We start from the raw sequence: 16,936 nt of genomic DNA on the forward strand, positions 1-16,936 counted from the left end.
AGCCTGCTTAGTAGGAGGCATGACCACCTGTAATACTTAATATTACATATCTATTGTTGTTATAGTGGTTACCATTACCATGATTTCCCCTAATAGATAGTAATAGTTATGCAACTGGACATAACTCCCGTCAATTTACGCCACCGGCCTACTATGTATCATATATCCTAAAATTGTAGATCTAGAATAAAGTTATTATGGTTGCCATTGCCAGCCTTTTCCTTAATAGAATAGGACAGAACGAACAAGTCATGACTGGAGCAGGCTGCAAGATAGCTTTAATGGAGTTTGATTGTCTTTACAGTATTAGAAGAATTATGTCATAGTAACTACCTAGATCTTTCGTCCCGCATACTTTGTAGAGCGATATGTCCGCCGTCTGGGAGGGCTGCTCTCAACTCGAAAATTGCTTATCCAGCGTCGGAAAGAACTGATATGTAAGCTTCTCAGGTATATAACATGACAGAAAGGATACAATGGGGGCCCCTTCATTTTGCAGCGATGGCAGGACGAGCCTTGGAAATCAGAAAGTCCTTGCCCTTGACCATCTTCACCATACTGCCCCACGGCGTCCAGCCAAAGATTAACCCAGTACCGCCTGTCGAACCTACCGGTACGACCATCATAACCTTATCTCCTTGGTTGTATGATTTGCGTTTCCCATAGCCAAGGATCTCTGCCTTCAGGTTACTGGCAACGATCGCAGCCTGTTCCTGTGCTTTGAAAGACAGGCGCATGGAATTGTTTGTGATATCTCCAGCGGCGAATATTGGCAATGGCGCAGACTCACGCTTGCCCTTTACCCGGAGCTCTTCATCGACAATGACCCACCCCTTGTCGTCCAGGAGTTCCGCGGGAATGAACTCGTTATTCGGCAAGACCCCGGTTGTAGGAATGTACAGGTCAGCGATGATCTTCTCCCCCTTGTCGAGCGTCACGGTCCACAAGCGCGAAACGGGTTCCTGGACTGCACTGGACACCCGTGTGTTTTTCATGACTTTTACTCCCATGCTTGAAAGCATTTCTTCCGCCGCAGTGCTTCCCGCCGGTTTCAGCATCGGCAGGATGCGGGAGGTGGCCGACACAAGCGTAACATCAACTCTCCTTCCCTGCTGTGGAGCGGCTTCTGCGATTTCACCGGCGAGTTCGACACCAATAGGACCTGCACCCCCAATAACAATACTCCTTGCTGTTGATATAGAGGCTTGGGCATTTTGGATGAGGTCCTTCATGTTATCGGAATTGGATTGCTTGAATGGCATTGGTATCGCGTCTGCTTGCTTCGTTGAAGCGGTTGTGCTTCCCGATGCGATGACCAGGTAATCAAAAGCAATGCGCCCAGTCTCCTCTACTGTGACTGTCTTCGCAGATATATCAATGGCGGAGGCGCGACCTTGAATGAAACTGAACGCATGCTTTGGGTATCGGCTGAATTCTTTTTCGATGGGAAGGAGGTACTGATCATGGGCAAAGGCGTCTGGTTTGGCAAGGATCCGCGGGGCGGCAATAGGAAAATAAAAGGTAGGGGATGGATTAATCAAAGTGACCTTCACACCCGGCAGTACTTTCAGAAGATTATGGGCAATAGGAATGCCGGCGAAAGAGGCACCTATTATCACAACAGAAACTGACGGTAGTGGCATCTGTGAACGGGGAAAGAGGGATGAGGATTCAGGCAGACGACGTCACTAGCTATTGCTGTGTGACAAGAAGTGTCATTCTACCACCCACAATTTATACTCTTATAGTCGTTTTCGAAGCTTTCATCCACTTAGTCAAAGAAAGAATCTGCATTAATAACAATTATTAATTCGGATCGCGGAAGCAGAGACCGACGGTGAATGCTTGGTCATAGAGTTAAGGTTTGCATCCTGTTCCCGGCATCTAACGGCCCATTCCGGGTGGATCTGACCCCTTTAATATTATTGGTTGTGGTCCCTTTATGAGGTATCTGATCTGGTCGGTGGTTGAGGTATGGTGATTGAACCTGGATCCAGTTTCAATAACGAGGTGAACGATGCGTTAGGGTGCAAGCCGGTAGTAGCTTCTTGACGGAACCTTGGCAAGTAGCGATGCAAGGGTATCGTCCTAACTGAAGGAGACCACTCCGAGAGAAAGTATCACGCGATGGATACCACCTTCGCCATCATCGACCTTGGCAAAGCCAACAACCAGGGTCAGTACGCGAAGTCCATTGTTGCCAGGAACAATAGTATTTTCATACCGTAGACCCCAATTCGGTATACCCATCGAAAAGCAACCCCGAAAGCACGTGGCTAAATGGATTAGTAGCCGTTGACTAAGTTGACTAATTTACTAGCCCTTATTACGTACGTAGGGGTGGGGAAAGCTCAGTCGGGTTCGATTAGACTGATCCTTGCGTACCAAGGTTCTGTAGTTATCGGGTCAGGGTTCAGACTCTAGTGACCAACCAGCTCGGCTCTTCCCGCATCCGGTTCCGGACGAGTTGACCACCAGGCCATACATACCATGTCGTGGTACCTGAAAGGATCAACAAAATAAAAGCCACGGAACACCGGAATACTTGGTAGCCGACTACTACTTTGCATCAAGGGGAGCCATATTTTGGTTCTGACCCACAAAGCTATCAGTATACCTGACAGCCCGGTTGGCCCGATTGGAATTAAGTTGCTATGGAGTAGATAGTAAATGTTACTGACCCAGCTGGCTGCGAGATGTTCTTGGCACTAATACTCCACTCATTCTTATATAACTGCATGAGGATGGTACGTAGTACGAGTCGGTCTGTTAACTACTTCACGAGCTTTTCCCTGTTTGCTCCGAGCTGCAGTATGCGTGTCTTAATCTTTTTCCTTGGTGCTCTTGCACTCGAAGTCCTGAACCTGGTCCACGCCAATTCTCATTGTCCTGACAATGGCTTACTTCTAGACGAAACTGTTCATTTCGACCTAGTTTTAACAGAAGCGGCTATGTCTCCGGATGGCTATTCGAGGAAAGGAATCATGATGAACGGGCAATTTCCAGGGCCACTTCTGGAGCTCTGCCAAGGAAATAATGTTGAGGTGTCAGTCCTGAATCTCTTACCTTATTCGATCACCGTGCATTTTCATGGTTCGCTTTACTCCAAGTGCTTCGTTACGAGCTAGGCCACGCTAATACCTTGATTAGGCATTGAGCAGAGGAATACTCCATGGTCCGACGGTGTCCCAGGCCTTTCACAGAAGGGTATCCAACCTGGGGAATCCTTTACCTACCAATGGAAGGCCACTGAATACGGATCGTACTTTTACCATGCACATGAAAAGGGACATATAGAAGATGGCCTATACGGTCCAATTTACATACACCCGCGTGACTCTCAGCCACGGCCATTTGGACTAATTACAAGTGATCCCGACGAGCAAATGGCAATGCGAGCGGCAGAAGACAATTCGCAGTCAATTATGTTATCCGACTGGCGCCATCATACTTCCGACCAGGTTTGGGATATCGAACAACGCACAGGTCTTGACGCATATTGTGCCAACTCGCTTCTGATAAATGGCAAAGGCTCAGTCTCGTGCTTGCCGCCGGAATTCCTTGATGACTTTCTGAGTGCGGACGTAAAGCATGTGCTCAATGGGACATCTATGACAGACATGGGGTATGCATTGGACATCTCTCTTCCAATCGATAATAACAAAAGTTAACCGTTTAACCCAGCTGTATACCTCCGACTGTATCCTTGGTAGAGCCCTATCCACATACCTTGGATCATATTCCAGATGGATTATTCTGGGGGTGCGCTGACACAGTAAACAAGACCCAGCGAGAGAGATTGCTGGTGGATGCAAATCGCCGCTATGCTAGTTGGAACCTCATATCCGCAGCTGGCCTCTCAGCTCTGGCGTTTTCTGTCGACCAACACCCAATGTACGTCTACGCGATCGATGGCCGATACATTGAACCAGTTATAGCCGACGTGGTTAGCTTGATCCCTGGTCGACGTTTATCTGTACTTATCAAACTCGATAAACCCGCTGGTCACTACACTGTTCGATCCGTCATTGATGGATTCAACCAAATTCTTAACACAACTGCCGACATGTCTTACGTGAACACAATCGATATAAACCAGCGTCAGCCGTCTGGTGCTTATATTGATATTGCTGGTCGTAATACGACTCCAGAAGTTCGGTTCTTCGATGAGAAGACAGTCACGCCATATCCTGCGCAGATCCCAGCTCAGACGGCAGATGAGACATTCATTCTCAAGGTCCACCGGTTTAACAGCTCTTACCTATGGACTCTCGGAAATACCAGCTATCCATTATCATTGGAACAAGCGGCCCCGCTTCTTTTTTATCCTCATTCTGAAGTTGCGAAATTTGATCTCAGTATCGGTACGAAAAATGGTAGCTGGGTGGATATCATTGTGAATGTTACTTCGACAGTTCAACCCGAACATCCCATCCACAAGCATTCGAATAAGTTTTTCCTGATTGGGTACGGGCAGGGAGTGTGGAACTATTCAACAGTTGCAGATGCAATGAGCTACATACCCGGGAGCTTCAACTTGAACAACCCTCCCCTATTCGATACAATTGCGACAGTTCCCGCCATAACAGGACCCAGCTGGATCGCTCTACGCTACCACGTGAATAATCCCGGGGCCTTCCTCATCCACTGCCATATACAAGTCCATACCAGTGGCGGAATGGCTCTTGCAATGTTGGATGGTGTAGATGCGTGGCCAGAAATACCCGAACAATACCAGATATTGTGAGCGACCTGTACCCTCCGCTTATTTTCTCTCCTCGGGGTCGACTTGGGAGATTGGATTATTCCACATAATCCCTTTCCTTACAAAACTACTAGACGAATATGTCTCCCGCATGTATAAATATTTTCTAGAGATAGCTGTTCCCAGTATTATTGAGGAACTTGTTTATGATTATAGGTACATTTTTTTTTCTTCATTTCTTTTCTAAGATAATATGGCTCTAGAGCTCTAGGAATAGTATGTCAAAACGTTTCAAATTAGATACGAAGTGTCACAAACTCGGTCTGAAAGATAATGTCCTGAGCACGAGCATATCAGTATGATATGGGCTTTGTGATGCTGCTCTGCCAGCCAATTGCCCTCTCGAAACCATTCTTTCCATTTCGGAAATCCGAAATAGCCTGGTATACTTCCTCTTCACTCGTACAAACAAAGGGTCCATGGTGTACAATCCGCTGCTTCAGCGGCTCTCCGGATAGAAGCAGGAAGCGGGATACGTCTCCCCCTTCTGGAACCGATGCTTCAATATGAGTCCCAGCTGCCTCAAATATTGCATTGTGATACTGTTGGACTTTGGTGCTTAATCCTTCCGATTCAAAGGTCGTGGCCCCTTCCAGCACGTAAGCAAAAGTATTCCAAGCTATGGGCACAGCCTGCATGACTTTGCCTCCCGGCCTAATGGTGATGTCCAGATACCAGACAGGCGTATAGGTCAAGTCCTGTTTAGATTCTGCGCCATATGACTGGCCCGAAATCACGGAGATCGTCACACGACCCTGATCGAGTTCCAACCGGGGCACTTGAGACGAATTGAGGTATCGGTATCGCGGCTCAACGTATTTTAAGGACATTGGAAGGTCGATCCAAACCTGAACTGCCGTTCCGGGCTTGCCGTCGGGACTCTCACGGGGTACCTCGGCGTGCATAATCCCCCGGCCAGCTGTCATAAATTGCAGGTCGCCTGCGTTCAGAGTGCCCCGGTGCCCTGTGAAATCTTCGTGATCCAAGCTGCCACTGAGCAAATAGCTGATTGTCTCTTGGCCCCGGTGAGGGTGGTCTGGGAATCCTGCGTCAGAGCCCACAGTGGCATGGTCCACGAGTAAGAAAGGGGTGAAGTTGCGTAGTTTGGTACTTCCGATAGATCGTCGGACCAGCGCTCCCGCACCTTCTCTGACTTCCACCGCCTGGAATATTGTTTGGATCTTGCGCGGAACATTCATTTTTAATAGTGGGCTAAGGATCAATTAGAGGGAAAATTGGCCTGAGGAAAAGGTGCCTAGGAGAATAGTAATGGTAATATTTATTAGGAGATCAACACAAGCCACTGGTTAGTCAAGAGAGAGTCCTGGCTTACTCACGCTTAGAAAGCACACAACTTCAAGCTGTCGCCCCACTCATTGGATTTCCACCCTACCTTGTCAGGTCCGTTCTTTACCTGAAGCTCGCCGCCGGTGCCAAGTTTTCTGGGATAGTTCCTAAGGAAGCATCTGAAGTAGGGTGACAACCGTTCTTCGGTTATGTCTCCTTCACCGCAATCGACGGCAGAAGACCCGTTCGTTCTCGCATCTTTAGCATTCCTGGACGATGATACGGTTATATATATGACACTTGTTTCACGATTTGGCGACATCACCGCTGGGTATCAGCTTTAAATTTCTACGCTTTGAGTTTTAATAGCAAGCGCCGACGTTGTATAACTTCCAGGCACTAATGCCGCATGGCGCCCATATTTTGTTGGCTGGGATCTAACGCACGGTAATCATGCGGAGAAATCTCTCCGGGGAAATTGAGGAAATTATATCAGTAAGAGATACAAAAAAACAGCATGTTAGGTTTTCGGAGATGCTCAACCGCCCCTTACTAGGACATCGGTTACTCGTCAGGTAGTTATTCATCGCATCAGTAATGGCAGCGCAGCTTGATGATGACTTGATGCTAGCATCCACTTCATACGAGCCGGGACACATGTGAAAATACCAATAAATCCAAAACGAAATCGCTCTCAGCTGGTCCATTGGAATGGCTGGCGTGGGCCCAATTCGAACCTTAAGACCTCTGGACTCTGGAGAACTGATTTTTTTCCCCGGAGAAGAACGGGGACGAACGGGAAGAACTCAGATGTGTGGCCGGCCCTTTTTACGTAACCTGACTAATGTGCCCTGATGTGCCCTGAAGTATTAGTTAGTTACGTGAGGAGGATCAACTGGTGGACCGTTTGAACTAATTGGAAACGCTCTGACTAGTTAAGATCCTCCCTCCACTTAATCAGTCTGGTCCCTGTATTTTTATTTCGAAGATGGCGTACTTTCGAGGTAGGCATACTGGCATATTTCCACTTCACATTCTACTAGCCAGTATCATCAAAGACGACAATAAACTTTCGACATCCACATTTCGAGGGAGACCTGCTTAAGGCATACGGCGCATGCTAAGTCTAGAGTAGTGCACCGACCTTCTAACTTTCGAAAAACGCGAACCTTGTCGAAGGTCACGTGAACTGATCGCGAACACGCCTCCGCCACGCGACTTCCGAAGACTTCACCCATTCAGGCTCCAGCGGCTACCAAGATGAGCGAATTCTTTTCTAGTCTACCCTCACTATTATTAATCTTTTCCTTCACCCGTCCTTCTTTCTGGTAGCTTCCGGGACAGATGTCTTACGCCCCAATCAACATCGGTTCTGCATCTGGGGAGAGTTCATTTGCTGACTCTTCCGATCCGGCACAGGTACCTGACCCCTTCTTCAACTGGGTGAGTCTAGTTCTCAACGCCTTCGTACTTGCTGTGCGCATCATACTTGCCTCGCACGTATATTAACTCCCTCATTTAGGAAAGGGATGAACTGCCTGGAGAGCTACCAGCACATGGGCCCTCCCAGTGGGACCTAAATATCTCAGACATGGTGGTCTGTAACTCTGGCAGTCTTGGCCGCCTGGAAGTACCCGAGGAGGCTAATGCCATTGGACACCCTACTGAAGACCGTTGGCCAGTCTCTAACGGGAGCAATGATGAAGACAGTGCAAAGCGCAAGGAAAAGAACCGCCTTGCGTAAGTTTGTAGCTCACTGGTGGTATTCTTTCATCAAGGCAAAGCTGACGCTTGACCTATCAGACAAAAGGCCTTTAGACAACGAAAGGAGCTATATATAAAGACCCTAGAGCGAAAGGTGAATGAGCTCGAATCTCAATCGACGTTGCTGCAAGAAGAAAACCGGCGGCTTCAAGCGGAACTGGCAGCCCTCCTGCCTACAGAGAAGACGTCAGGCCACGGCGTGTTATCCGGCAAATTGCTAGGCGAAGAGGTCTCAGAGGATTCTGGATCAAATGTCTGCGATGCCGAGGCAAATGAAACACGTCTAATTAGAATCAGTAGGGACGCACGTACGAGGCTGGTGGATGCTCGTGATACTTGCCAGCTGATTCAGACGGTTTGGGAGCTCATACAGGCCAACAGGCTTTTTGACGAGAGAGAGGTAGATCTTGGACATGTGTATGAGCGGCTTTTGGAGATTGCACGCGTTGATCGGGGAGACTTCACGTTGGAGGACGGTGTACGGAGAATACTGGAGGAGGGTCCACCTCATGACCGTAGTCTATTATAAATGCGTATACAAATTTTCTTACGCTGTTTGTATTTCGGATCCTCGAGCGCTTCAGACTGGTTGCCTCGAGTGATCGGTCGCGTCTTAGCAGCCTGCAGTGGTGTATGAAGATACGTGCGCTTGGTTGGGATGGCCCGGACTATTGGCAATCATACCATAAACCAACAGCGCAAAGTTCGCTGGATTCTATACAACCGGGTGCCTAGGCAAGTACTACCTATATCGAATGCAAGAGCTATTATAAGCTACCTGCAGCGCTGTCCGGTTACAAGCGATAACTCGTTAGCTGGTTGTAGTGTAGCCTGAAATTTAGAGGTAGATTCCCTTCAAGCCGCGATTGTGTTACAATCCGTCATGTATCTTTCCGGGGCCTTCACATTCTCCAATCCTAGGAGGGCAGAAAACAGTCAGCCTTTGGCACATACGAGGACACGGACATTGGAAAATGACTTACAACGTCCTCATAAGTTCATAACAGCAAGTGGCTCCGGCAGGGGCGTCGGCAGGACAGAGAGCATCTAAGCGCTGGCAGGGCATTGGCGGCTTTCCAGGGTGACTGGTTAATAAAAAGAGCAACGATGGTAAAATGCATTGCGAGGAAATGATGTTGAGTGACACAGATGAGACAAAAGATTAGGACTTGTACATACAGTATCGTGATGGCGGTAAGGGAACATTACGCTGGACTGTACATCTCATTCATCCATGCGGCCTCCAGTCCGTGGACACATTACTAAAAGTGAGTCAGCATGCGGCAGGAAGACACAGAAGAGGAAGTCTCTCTGGCTTCCACAACCAGGACGACCACAAGACCAAATGCATTTTATGATTTTACAGTCCTCGAGTTCAAACTACTAGGTTTGAACCCCAGCCAATGAGATGTGAGTGGATCAATATTAGTGAGTTACAAGTTTACGTGAAATTAGTAATTCGGAAGGTTGGATTGAAAATAGGGACTAAGAATTTAGCCTGTCCTGCTTGCCGCTAGGAAGATTACGTGATGTTACTAAGATGCTACTACACTCCATGCGCGAATCCGACGAGAAGCATCACTACTTACATATTAACCTATTTAATTCGGCGCCGGTGTGGACATCGAATATGACACATGATATGAAGAATTCTTTCCACGTTTCCGACATGGCTATAAAACGGACGTCATCCCGGAGCAAATCAAGCAGCATCGCACTCGGCTATCCCCATTTCGCATCTCTCTCCTCTAATTGTTACAACAGATCCCTTCCAACTCGCCTGCATTATGTCTAAGCTTCTTGTCGTCTTCGGTGCTACTGGAAATCAAGGCGGGTCGGTTATTCGCCATGTTCTATCGGACCCGACCCTCTCCAAAGAGTTCAAAGTTCGAGGCATTACGCGTGATGCCACGAAGCCAGCGGCGAAACAACTCTTTGAAGAGGGCGTTGAAGTGCTAACCGTGAGTGATGAACGCAAACAGTTCCTTGGCGGCTAACTGACCCTAGTCATTCAGGGTGATATGAGTGATGGTGATTCACTGGCAGCTGCTGTCCAGGGGGCCCATACTGTCTTCCTCGTCACCAACTTTTGGGAAACCGCTTCTAAGACGATCGAGGTGGCACAAGGTAAAGCAGTAGCGGATGCTTGCAAAGCCGCCCATGTTCAGCATTTGATATTCTCGTCTCTCATCAATACAACGAAAGCGAGTCAGGGCCGACTGTCTCATATACACCACTTCGATGGGAAAGCAGAGGTTGAGGAGTACATCCGACAAATTGGTGTCCCCGCTACGTTCTTCTTGCCTGGCACCTTTATGTCATCGTTCAAGGATCTGATCCGTCAACAAGATGACGGGAGCTATCTCTTTACATTGCCTGTTGGTGACAATGCAAGGCTGCCCCTGTTTGACGCCGCTGGAGACACCGGTACTGTTTTGCCCCCCCTCCCCATTGTGGATTATTTGGCGTTACAGATACTAATGTGGATGTGAAGGCCTTTTTGTGAAAGCTATAATAAAGAACCGCGGTTCACTCATCGGAGAGCGAGTCTATGGGGCAACTGACTACTACTCTCCCACCCAAGTGGTGCAAGAGTTCTCGAAAGTCACTGGAAAAGTAGCCAATTTCCTGACGGTCCCAGCAGAAACTTTCAAGTCGTTCCTACCTCCCCCGATTGCCGAGGAGATATACGAGAATATGGAGCTACTGGCCGACCCGGGATACTATGCGGGTGCTAGCTTGGAGGGTAGTCTCGCTCTCCTTGACCAGCCGCCAACGTCATGGAAAGCGTTTGTTGAGCAAAACGCCGAGAAGCCAGCTTATGCCTTGGCATATTCTGAGTCTCATTATGCATAGTAGTTTACTCCTAGATTGCTAATATACACAAATTGGTCAGAAACTGACTACATCAATCAAAACACTCTTGGAGGAATTGAGATGACAGGATCCAATGAATTTACTTGGGCCTCTGAAAATAGACATAGCAAGATTGTGTCGCAGTGCTTTTGCAATGGGGCGCAACATCAACACCCAGGAACTTTTTGGCAGCCCACTATATGTTGCCACCGCAAAGGGACGTTGACATTGTGCTACAAGTCTTAAAGCATGGAGCTAACATCAATTCAACCGGCAAGCCATATGGCAATGTCCTGCTCACCGCTGCTGCTGAGGGGCATGCTGAAATTATATAGATGCTGCTGGCACAGACTCATACAATGTATCAATACTTGGTATACCAACGATTCCTTGGCTTCTCAGATATCCAGAATTGCTCTTATGAATATCCGAACTTGTAATATTTTTTTGACTCACAAAGTTTACTAAATTATCTTATTTTATTTAGTGTTGGATTGGGTCGGGTTTGGGTCAACCTTTTTTGACCCGCCCCATAGGTCGGGAGTAAGGATCTGAATCCATACAACCCTTGCGATAAAGAGTATCGGACTCTTGCACTGCCAGGGTATATGTCGTGAGGCGTGTGCATCCCGCTGACTTGGGTGCGACGCGTCATAAAACAGACGTTGCGCAGGAGGTTGACCCGTCTCCAACCTCGAGTATGTGACTATCGGGGTTGACGTCTCCCGCACGGTCGATGAAGTTCGAAACCACAGAGTTCACAAAGGAGCGATCGATTGCATCATTGAGGAATTTGGAAATAAGGTCGGACGTTACGATGGGCTCTGATTCATTGCTGCGACTCAGGATATGCGTTATCCCGCTTCCCACTGTGTCGATCGTCTGCATCACTGGGCAGGACTCGAGGTTCCCGGATTCGCCAAAGGTCTCATCTAGTGGTTCGACTGCGATTATCGTCAGGCAGTCAATGTACCGTGCCAATGTTGGACTCGTGACCTGTCCTCCCTCTAGTTGCCGAAGGGTGGAGGAAGCTTTCTGGGCGCACAGGATCGCAGCCCGATTCCAAGCTCTGGCCTGTTTCGAGGAGGCCGGCGAAAGTACCGGCAAGGGCTTCCAGAACCTCCCAGTTGTGATCTGAGAAGATAAAACATCCATCCGCCAGTCCATCCGTGTGCAGATCTTCCGAGGAGTATGGCGCGGCTGAGTCGAGGTGAGTTCTGTGCAGACGAACCCCTTAAGGATAACCTTGGGCTCACTCCACGCAGCGTCCGAAAAGACAACATTTCCGCTTTGCTGCAGCCGCAATTTGGGGTTCAGCGTGCTGTACCCGCTCATGCACGATCCAACGGGAGGAATCGAGGCCGAGACATACAGCGACTCGATCCGGCTGGGCGCCATGGCAGGGGAATTATCCTTGACCGTCCTACAGCAGATCATCATCTGAAACACCGCGTCTAGCAGCGTAGGGTGGATGGGAAGTGGGTACTCGACGCCCTCGGGCATCCGGGCCGCCGTCAGCACCATCCTGTACCGGGATCAGGAATACAACGTCTCCTCCTACTCACCATTCTCGAACGCTTCATACGTCACTTCCAACAGAATTCGGTGCTGCGGATCCATTCCTTCAGCCTCAGTCGCAGTCATGGAGAAGAACGGCGCGTCAAAGGCCGCAATGTCGTCCTTGAGAAAGTGGCCCTCCTTGGTTATAATCTGCCACGGCAGGTTAACACCCTGCACATCTATTCCTAGGCAGCATGCAGTCTTCGCTTGCCGACTCCACTCCACAGCATTCATGGGTAAGCACTTACAGCGCCCTGCCGATCAGCCGATGGGTGATAGTACGCCTCTGGGTCAAATCGATCAACGGGAATCCGAGACTTGGCCGACTCGCCGTTCCGCAGGATGTCCCAGAATCCACTGGCGGACCGGGCCTCGCTGGGGAAGCGCCAGCTCATCCCGACGATGGCAATCGGTGGCAATTTGTCGTCCATGTCTGGTGTAAGGAAGCTGACCCTGGTGATAGAGGGGACTATTCGTGTTGTTGAAGATGTCCCACTTACGGTGGGGTGAGTCGCAATGGGATAGCTACTGAATCAGGTATGATAGCCACGGGATAGAGAGAGGCGACTGCGTTAACGGGGCTAGGTGGTGGTGCCATGCGACTTAATTTGGCATTTATAGATTGGCCATGAACAGGTGCTTAGGCCGTCTCCAACTCCAGTATACGGCACAATCCTGCAATCTACTGTCTCTATCCCCAAAGCCCGCCAATATCCAGATCACGCATACCTCGGGCTAGCCTTAACACCAACCTTGGAAGCCGCTTGGTAGGTCTCCGAAGGAATCTCCTAGCGCCATCCAAGCGCCCACTTCCTCCGCTAGAAGAGTAGAAACGCACCGAGGAAAATAATGACCGAGCTTTGACACACTAAGCGCCGCTTTTCCGAAGACTATCTAACACCGACAGCGGCGGGTTCAGAGATCTCTCCGCCCGGACCCAAATGTCGCCGCCACACACCGGGGCTCACTGGCCAAAACAGGTCCCCGGATCAGAGCGCCTTCACCGAGAAGTTACATTGATGGGGAAAGCCACCGAGGCATTAAGGGAGCAAAAAGAGCCCGAGAGCAGGAAGGTATGTGTCTTGTAGACTAACAGATATCGGTAACGTCCGATCCATCCAGGAGAGAAATTCAATGCGAATCATCTCTAAGTGGCTTATGAAGCATAGTTAAGGATAGGTATACCTATTGATAGTGAGATATTCCTCGTCAAGGCGGAACTATAGACCAGTTTTATAGCTCGGTTGTAGGCAGTGGCTATATGGGTTTTCTACACCTCTTGTTATTCTGATACTGATGTGCTGCTGGGCAATCAACGTGATTTATACATGCTTGCGCCGTATAATCATTACTGTTATGATGTGAAAAACGTACTGGCAGGGGCGATTCTCGAAGGAAAATGTAACATTTCATAATTCTCATACTGATCCCATGCTATGAACTTGAAATATATAAAAGGCAAAGACGAAACCACAACTTCAATTCCCAACACGATGCAAGTTGAAGCCTTCCAACAACCATTCCTTTACAAGACCCTTGTTACATCCAACCCTTTAAGCATCCACAGTAGGACACGCACCCTGGTGGCCATTCAATGTTGACCCTTCACGCAGCCCCCTCACCCCTAGCGGCCTCGGTTCTTGCATACGCCTCCTCTAAATCCGCGAGCCGCTGCTTGATCGACTGCGGCTTCCGCTGATACGTGCACAGCGTCGCAACGAGGCATGCCGCCGCGATACCCGCACAGATGCGCATGTCGGTGTTGAACGTGCTCACGTAGACCTGGCGAACGACAAGCTGCTGGCGCACGGGAAGCCGGTAGATCGCGGCGGGGGTCCGGTAGAATTCATCCAGTTGCTCGGGTGTGAGAACGCCGGCGAGCGTGTGCTGGACGTTTGTGTTGAAGACGATGAAGCCCGAGGCGATGCCGATGCTTCCGCCAAAAATGCGCAGTTGGGCGACGATACCTTGGGCGACGGCTATAAAGGGCGTGGAGGTTAGTCGTTTGCTTTTAATATTTAAACGAGTATCAAAGGACATTTATTTGAATACCGAAGCCATATATACGCATTGGAAGAAAAGAACAAGGAACGCACGTACCATGATCCTGAAACTCAACCTGCATCGTCGTAAGAAACGTAATGGTAGAGAGACTCAACCCGATGCCAAATCCCAGAATGGCTTCCAGTCCCCACTGCCTCGGTGCAGGGTCTACCGAGTCCGTCAGAGTCGAGAGCGAGGCACTCCCAATCACCATGAAAATGCTCGCCAGGTTCAGCGTCCAGAAGGCATTGTTTCGCTTCGCCGACGCGGCCCCGCCGATTGCAGAGCCGACGGCTGTGCCTGCCATCAACGGCAGAAGCAGAATCCCAGATGCGACCGCGTCTTTCCGGTTGACAATCTGCGCGCGCAGGGGGATGTTGACGATGACCAGAAGCATGACAAACCCAGTTAGGATGGTGCTCCTGTTGCGGCCCGTCAGTGGGGTGCTATTCAATATTCTCAGGGATCGCTTCCAAAAGAAACTCACACAAAGCCGGCGACCATGACGCGACTTGACAGTAGCCGGAACGGCAATTGAGGCCGAATCTGCTTGAAGTTCTGTTTGGACGAGATAACCCACTGCCAGTAGACGAGCGCTCCCCATGACAGTACGGAGATGATGAGGATGATAATCACGGGGGCGCTGTTCCAAGCATAGGCTCTTATGGCTGCTTCATTCAAGATAAAGACGAACAGGACAGACCCCACAAGTATGAGAAGTGCGCCGAGATAGTCAAGGTGCCGGAAACGAACATTCTTGGCGAAATGGAAATCGTTGGGCCACACGAGTAGCAGGGTGACCAGAGGAACAAACGCACATGGGCCGCTAGACAAAGTGATTAGACGCATCTCCTGAGCTGTTGCAAGGACGTACTTTATCCAGAATCCCCAGCGCCAGGTACGATAGCTCGTCAGGGCGCCACCGATCAACGGCCCGCTAATGCCAGCAAGGGCGACAACCACGCCGATGATGCCAGATATTGCGGGGAGTAACGGAGGGGGGCTGATCTCAGGATAGATAATCATCGCCATCGCGTACAGCCCCGATCCGCCGATTCCCTGCATCGCACGGAAGCCGATGAGCTGGCTCATATTCTTCGACGCGGCGCATCCCATCGACGCGCCGAGGAAGATCAGAAAGCACATGCACAGGAGGAATTTCCGGCCAATGACATCAGATAATCTTGCCATGAATACGGCGCATCCTGGGTTTGTATTAATTATCCCAGTTGTCTCCAGAAGAGCGAAGCAAGAGGTGGATATTCACCAACATAGGACAGGGTGTACGCCAGGACGATCCACGAGCAGGTTTTGAATCCATCGAATTCGTCAGAAATGGTGTATAGCATGGTCGAAATAATGGTGGTATCCATCAAAGACAAGAACAGTCCGATGGCGATGCTGCGGGGAATTCATGGTCAGTGCTCTGTCACTTCTGGCGCGAGCGAAGCCTCTCTTGCGGTCTCACCAAAGAAGAATGATCACCAGCCTCCATGTTGCAATTGTCGGGCGCGGAATCTCAAAGGATGGAGACACATCTGCGCTGGTAGACATGGCCACCTCAGAACCCATAATGATTACCCAAGCAGATGTTAGAACGATGTAGAAGGGAATTCACACGAACAGATACAGGCGCATCTGAACATTGGACGATTGATTATGGCTGGCGAAAGGGTGGTGCCTAGACAAGGCCTCAGCCCAGCTTAAGTGCTCAAACTGCTAAGCTCAAGGCCAGGGACAGCCTCCTCGCTAACACGCAAGCAGTGATTGGCGCTGTCGTGAGGGGAAAAAGCCAACCGGCGAGTTTCTTCGGCCAGGTGTCTCTTGGCTGCGGTGATGGACCCTTGCTAGTGTGGGCTGCCCGGCGTGACTGTGACTGTGTCAGGTGCCAGGCTATCCTCATACGGTCTGATTTGGTATTGGGCCTATTGGGCGACAGGGCTACTTGCGTACCCAAAATCGCTAAATCCGCTGATGGACGTGTCGGGCGTCCACCACGGGGTGTCAATTTCATGCGGCCGAAGAAGCCTCTACAGACCGACGACCAGGTACACGTATAATATAATTTACATGTTCCATGTTGCTTGAGACACCATAAGACAGTATTCATCCAGAAATAGCAGCACATGGCCTAAACCTAAAAATCCAACAACAACCAAACAATAAAATCCGACATCGCCGCCCTCAGCACCACCCTCGATGGCTTCAAAGGGACCTTGAACGGAGCTGTCGACGTCGAGTATGCCGAGATCCGCCTGGAGGATGATCTGTACCAAGGCATCAACAATGTCCTTGCCTCTAGCACGTTTGGGATTGCGAGCAGCATCAGTGCTCAAACTTACAAACTCTGTGACGGGTCTCAAGCCGGATATTTTTGCCATTCTTGATAAATTGGCTGATAATATATATTCTTCACTTACTTCTAGAACATTCTTTGTTATCGTGGGTTTGTTGACTGATAGATAATATAGAAACCTGGCTTTACTTCTACTGGAGCTATTAGTATCATAAAGACGAATCTCTAGTCCCTTTAAAATCTTACCAATGTACCTTTTATATAGACCTGAGCCACGGTCACCACTGCGGACAACGCTACTATTGTGTCAGCGATTGTGGAGATTGATGCAGCGTATTCCAGTATAACTATAGCCTTTTTACTAA

The 16,936-nt window shown here is 49.4% G+C and overlaps 8 protein-coding genes across 8 annotated transcripts; 3 read left to right on the forward strand and 5 right to left on the reverse strand.

Moving 5' to 3' along the window:
* Positions 1-327: 327 nt before the first annotated feature.
* ASPBRDRAFT_49575 (NAD(P)/FAD-dependent oxidoreductase) lies at positions 328-1,700 on the reverse strand. Its single transcript, XM_067626369.1, has one exon. The coding sequence runs from the start codon at positions 1,641-1,643 to the stop codon at positions 489-491; it is 1,155 nt and encodes a 384-aa protein (XP_067472923.1). The 5' UTR covers positions 1,644-1,700; the 3' UTR covers positions 328-488.
* Positions 1,701-2,813: 1,113 nt separating this feature from the next.
* ASPBRDRAFT_60331 (uncharacterized protein) lies at positions 2,814-4,747 on the forward strand (the record flags this gene model as incomplete). The annotated part of the gene is made up of 4 exons (XM_067628209.1): positions 2,814-2,886; positions 2,911-3,093; positions 3,151-3,625; positions 3,685-4,747. 4 exons carry the CDS (start codon positions 2,814-2,816, stop codon positions 4,745-4,747), a joined length of 1,794 nt encoding a protein of 597 aa, XP_067472924.1.
* Positions 4,748-4,959: 212 nt separating this feature from the next.
* ASPBRDRAFT_49576 (pirin family protein) lies at positions 4,960-5,988 on the reverse strand. The gene has a single exon (XM_067626370.1). It carries the CDS (start codon positions 5,962-5,964, stop codon positions 5,059-5,061), a length of 906 nt encoding a protein of 301 aa, XP_067472925.1. The 5' UTR covers positions 5,965-5,988; the 3' UTR covers positions 4,960-5,058.
* A 1,312-nt stretch (positions 5,989-7,300) lies between these two features.
* Positions 7,301-8,578, forward strand: ASPBRDRAFT_49577 (bZIP transcription factor). The gene is made up of 3 exons (XM_067626371.1): positions 7,301-7,495; positions 7,575-7,792; positions 7,856-8,578. Exons 1-3 carry the CDS (start codon positions 7,397-7,399, stop codon positions 8,343-8,345), a joined length of 807 nt encoding a protein of 268 aa, XP_067472926.1. The 5' UTR covers positions 7,301-7,396; the 3' UTR covers positions 8,346-8,578.
* Positions 8,579-9,382: 804 nt separating this feature from the next.
* ASPBRDRAFT_49579 (NmrA/HSCARG family protein) lies at positions 9,383-10,745 on the forward strand. Its single transcript, XM_067626372.1, has 3 exons — positions 9,383-9,777; positions 9,832-10,243; positions 10,311-10,745. Exons 1-3 carry the CDS (start codon positions 9,604-9,606, stop codon positions 10,670-10,672), a joined length of 948 nt encoding a protein of 315 aa, XP_067472927.1. The 5' UTR covers positions 9,383-9,603; the 3' UTR covers positions 10,673-10,745.
* A 1,484-nt stretch (positions 10,746-12,229) lies between these two features.
* On the reverse strand, positions 12,230-12,663 carry ASPBRDRAFT_139601 (uncharacterized protein; the record flags this gene model as incomplete). Its single annotated transcript, XM_067619110.1, has 2 exons — positions 12,230-12,382; positions 12,481-12,663. The coding sequence occupies 2 exons, from the start codon at positions 12,661-12,663 to the stop codon at positions 12,230-12,232; spliced, it is 336 nt and encodes a 111-aa protein (XP_067472928.1).
* Positions 12,664-13,618: 955 nt separating this feature from the next.
* ASPBRDRAFT_49581 (uncharacterized protein) lies at positions 13,619-15,939 on the reverse strand. The gene is made up of 6 exons (XM_067626373.1): positions 15,744-15,939; positions 15,543-15,676; positions 15,150-15,480; positions 14,763-15,101; positions 14,333-14,697; positions 13,619-14,211 (listed from the first exon to the last, which is right to left on the reverse strand). Exons 1-6 carry the CDS (start codon positions 15,845-15,847, stop codon positions 13,838-13,840), a joined length of 1,647 nt encoding a protein of 548 aa, XP_067472929.1. The 5' UTR covers positions 15,848-15,939; the 3' UTR covers positions 13,619-13,837.
* Positions 15,940-16,262: 323 nt separating this feature from the next.
* On the reverse strand, positions 16,263-16,899 carry ASPBRDRAFT_489510 (uncharacterized protein). Its single transcript, XM_067626196.1, has one exon. It carries the CDS (start codon positions 16,654-16,656, stop codon positions 16,342-16,344), a length of 315 nt encoding a protein of 104 aa, XP_067472930.1. The 5' UTR covers positions 16,657-16,899; the 3' UTR covers positions 16,263-16,341.
* Positions 16,900-16,936: the final 37 nt, after the last annotated feature.

The sequence above is a fragment of the Aspergillus brasiliensis genome (genome assembly GCF_001889945.1).
Source record: "Aspergillus brasiliensis CBS 101740 unplaced genomic scaffold ASPBRscaffold_34, whole genome shotgun sequence".
Lineage (NCBI taxonomy): Eukaryota > Fungi > Ascomycota > Eurotiomycetes > Eurotiales > Aspergillaceae > Aspergillus > Aspergillus brasiliensis.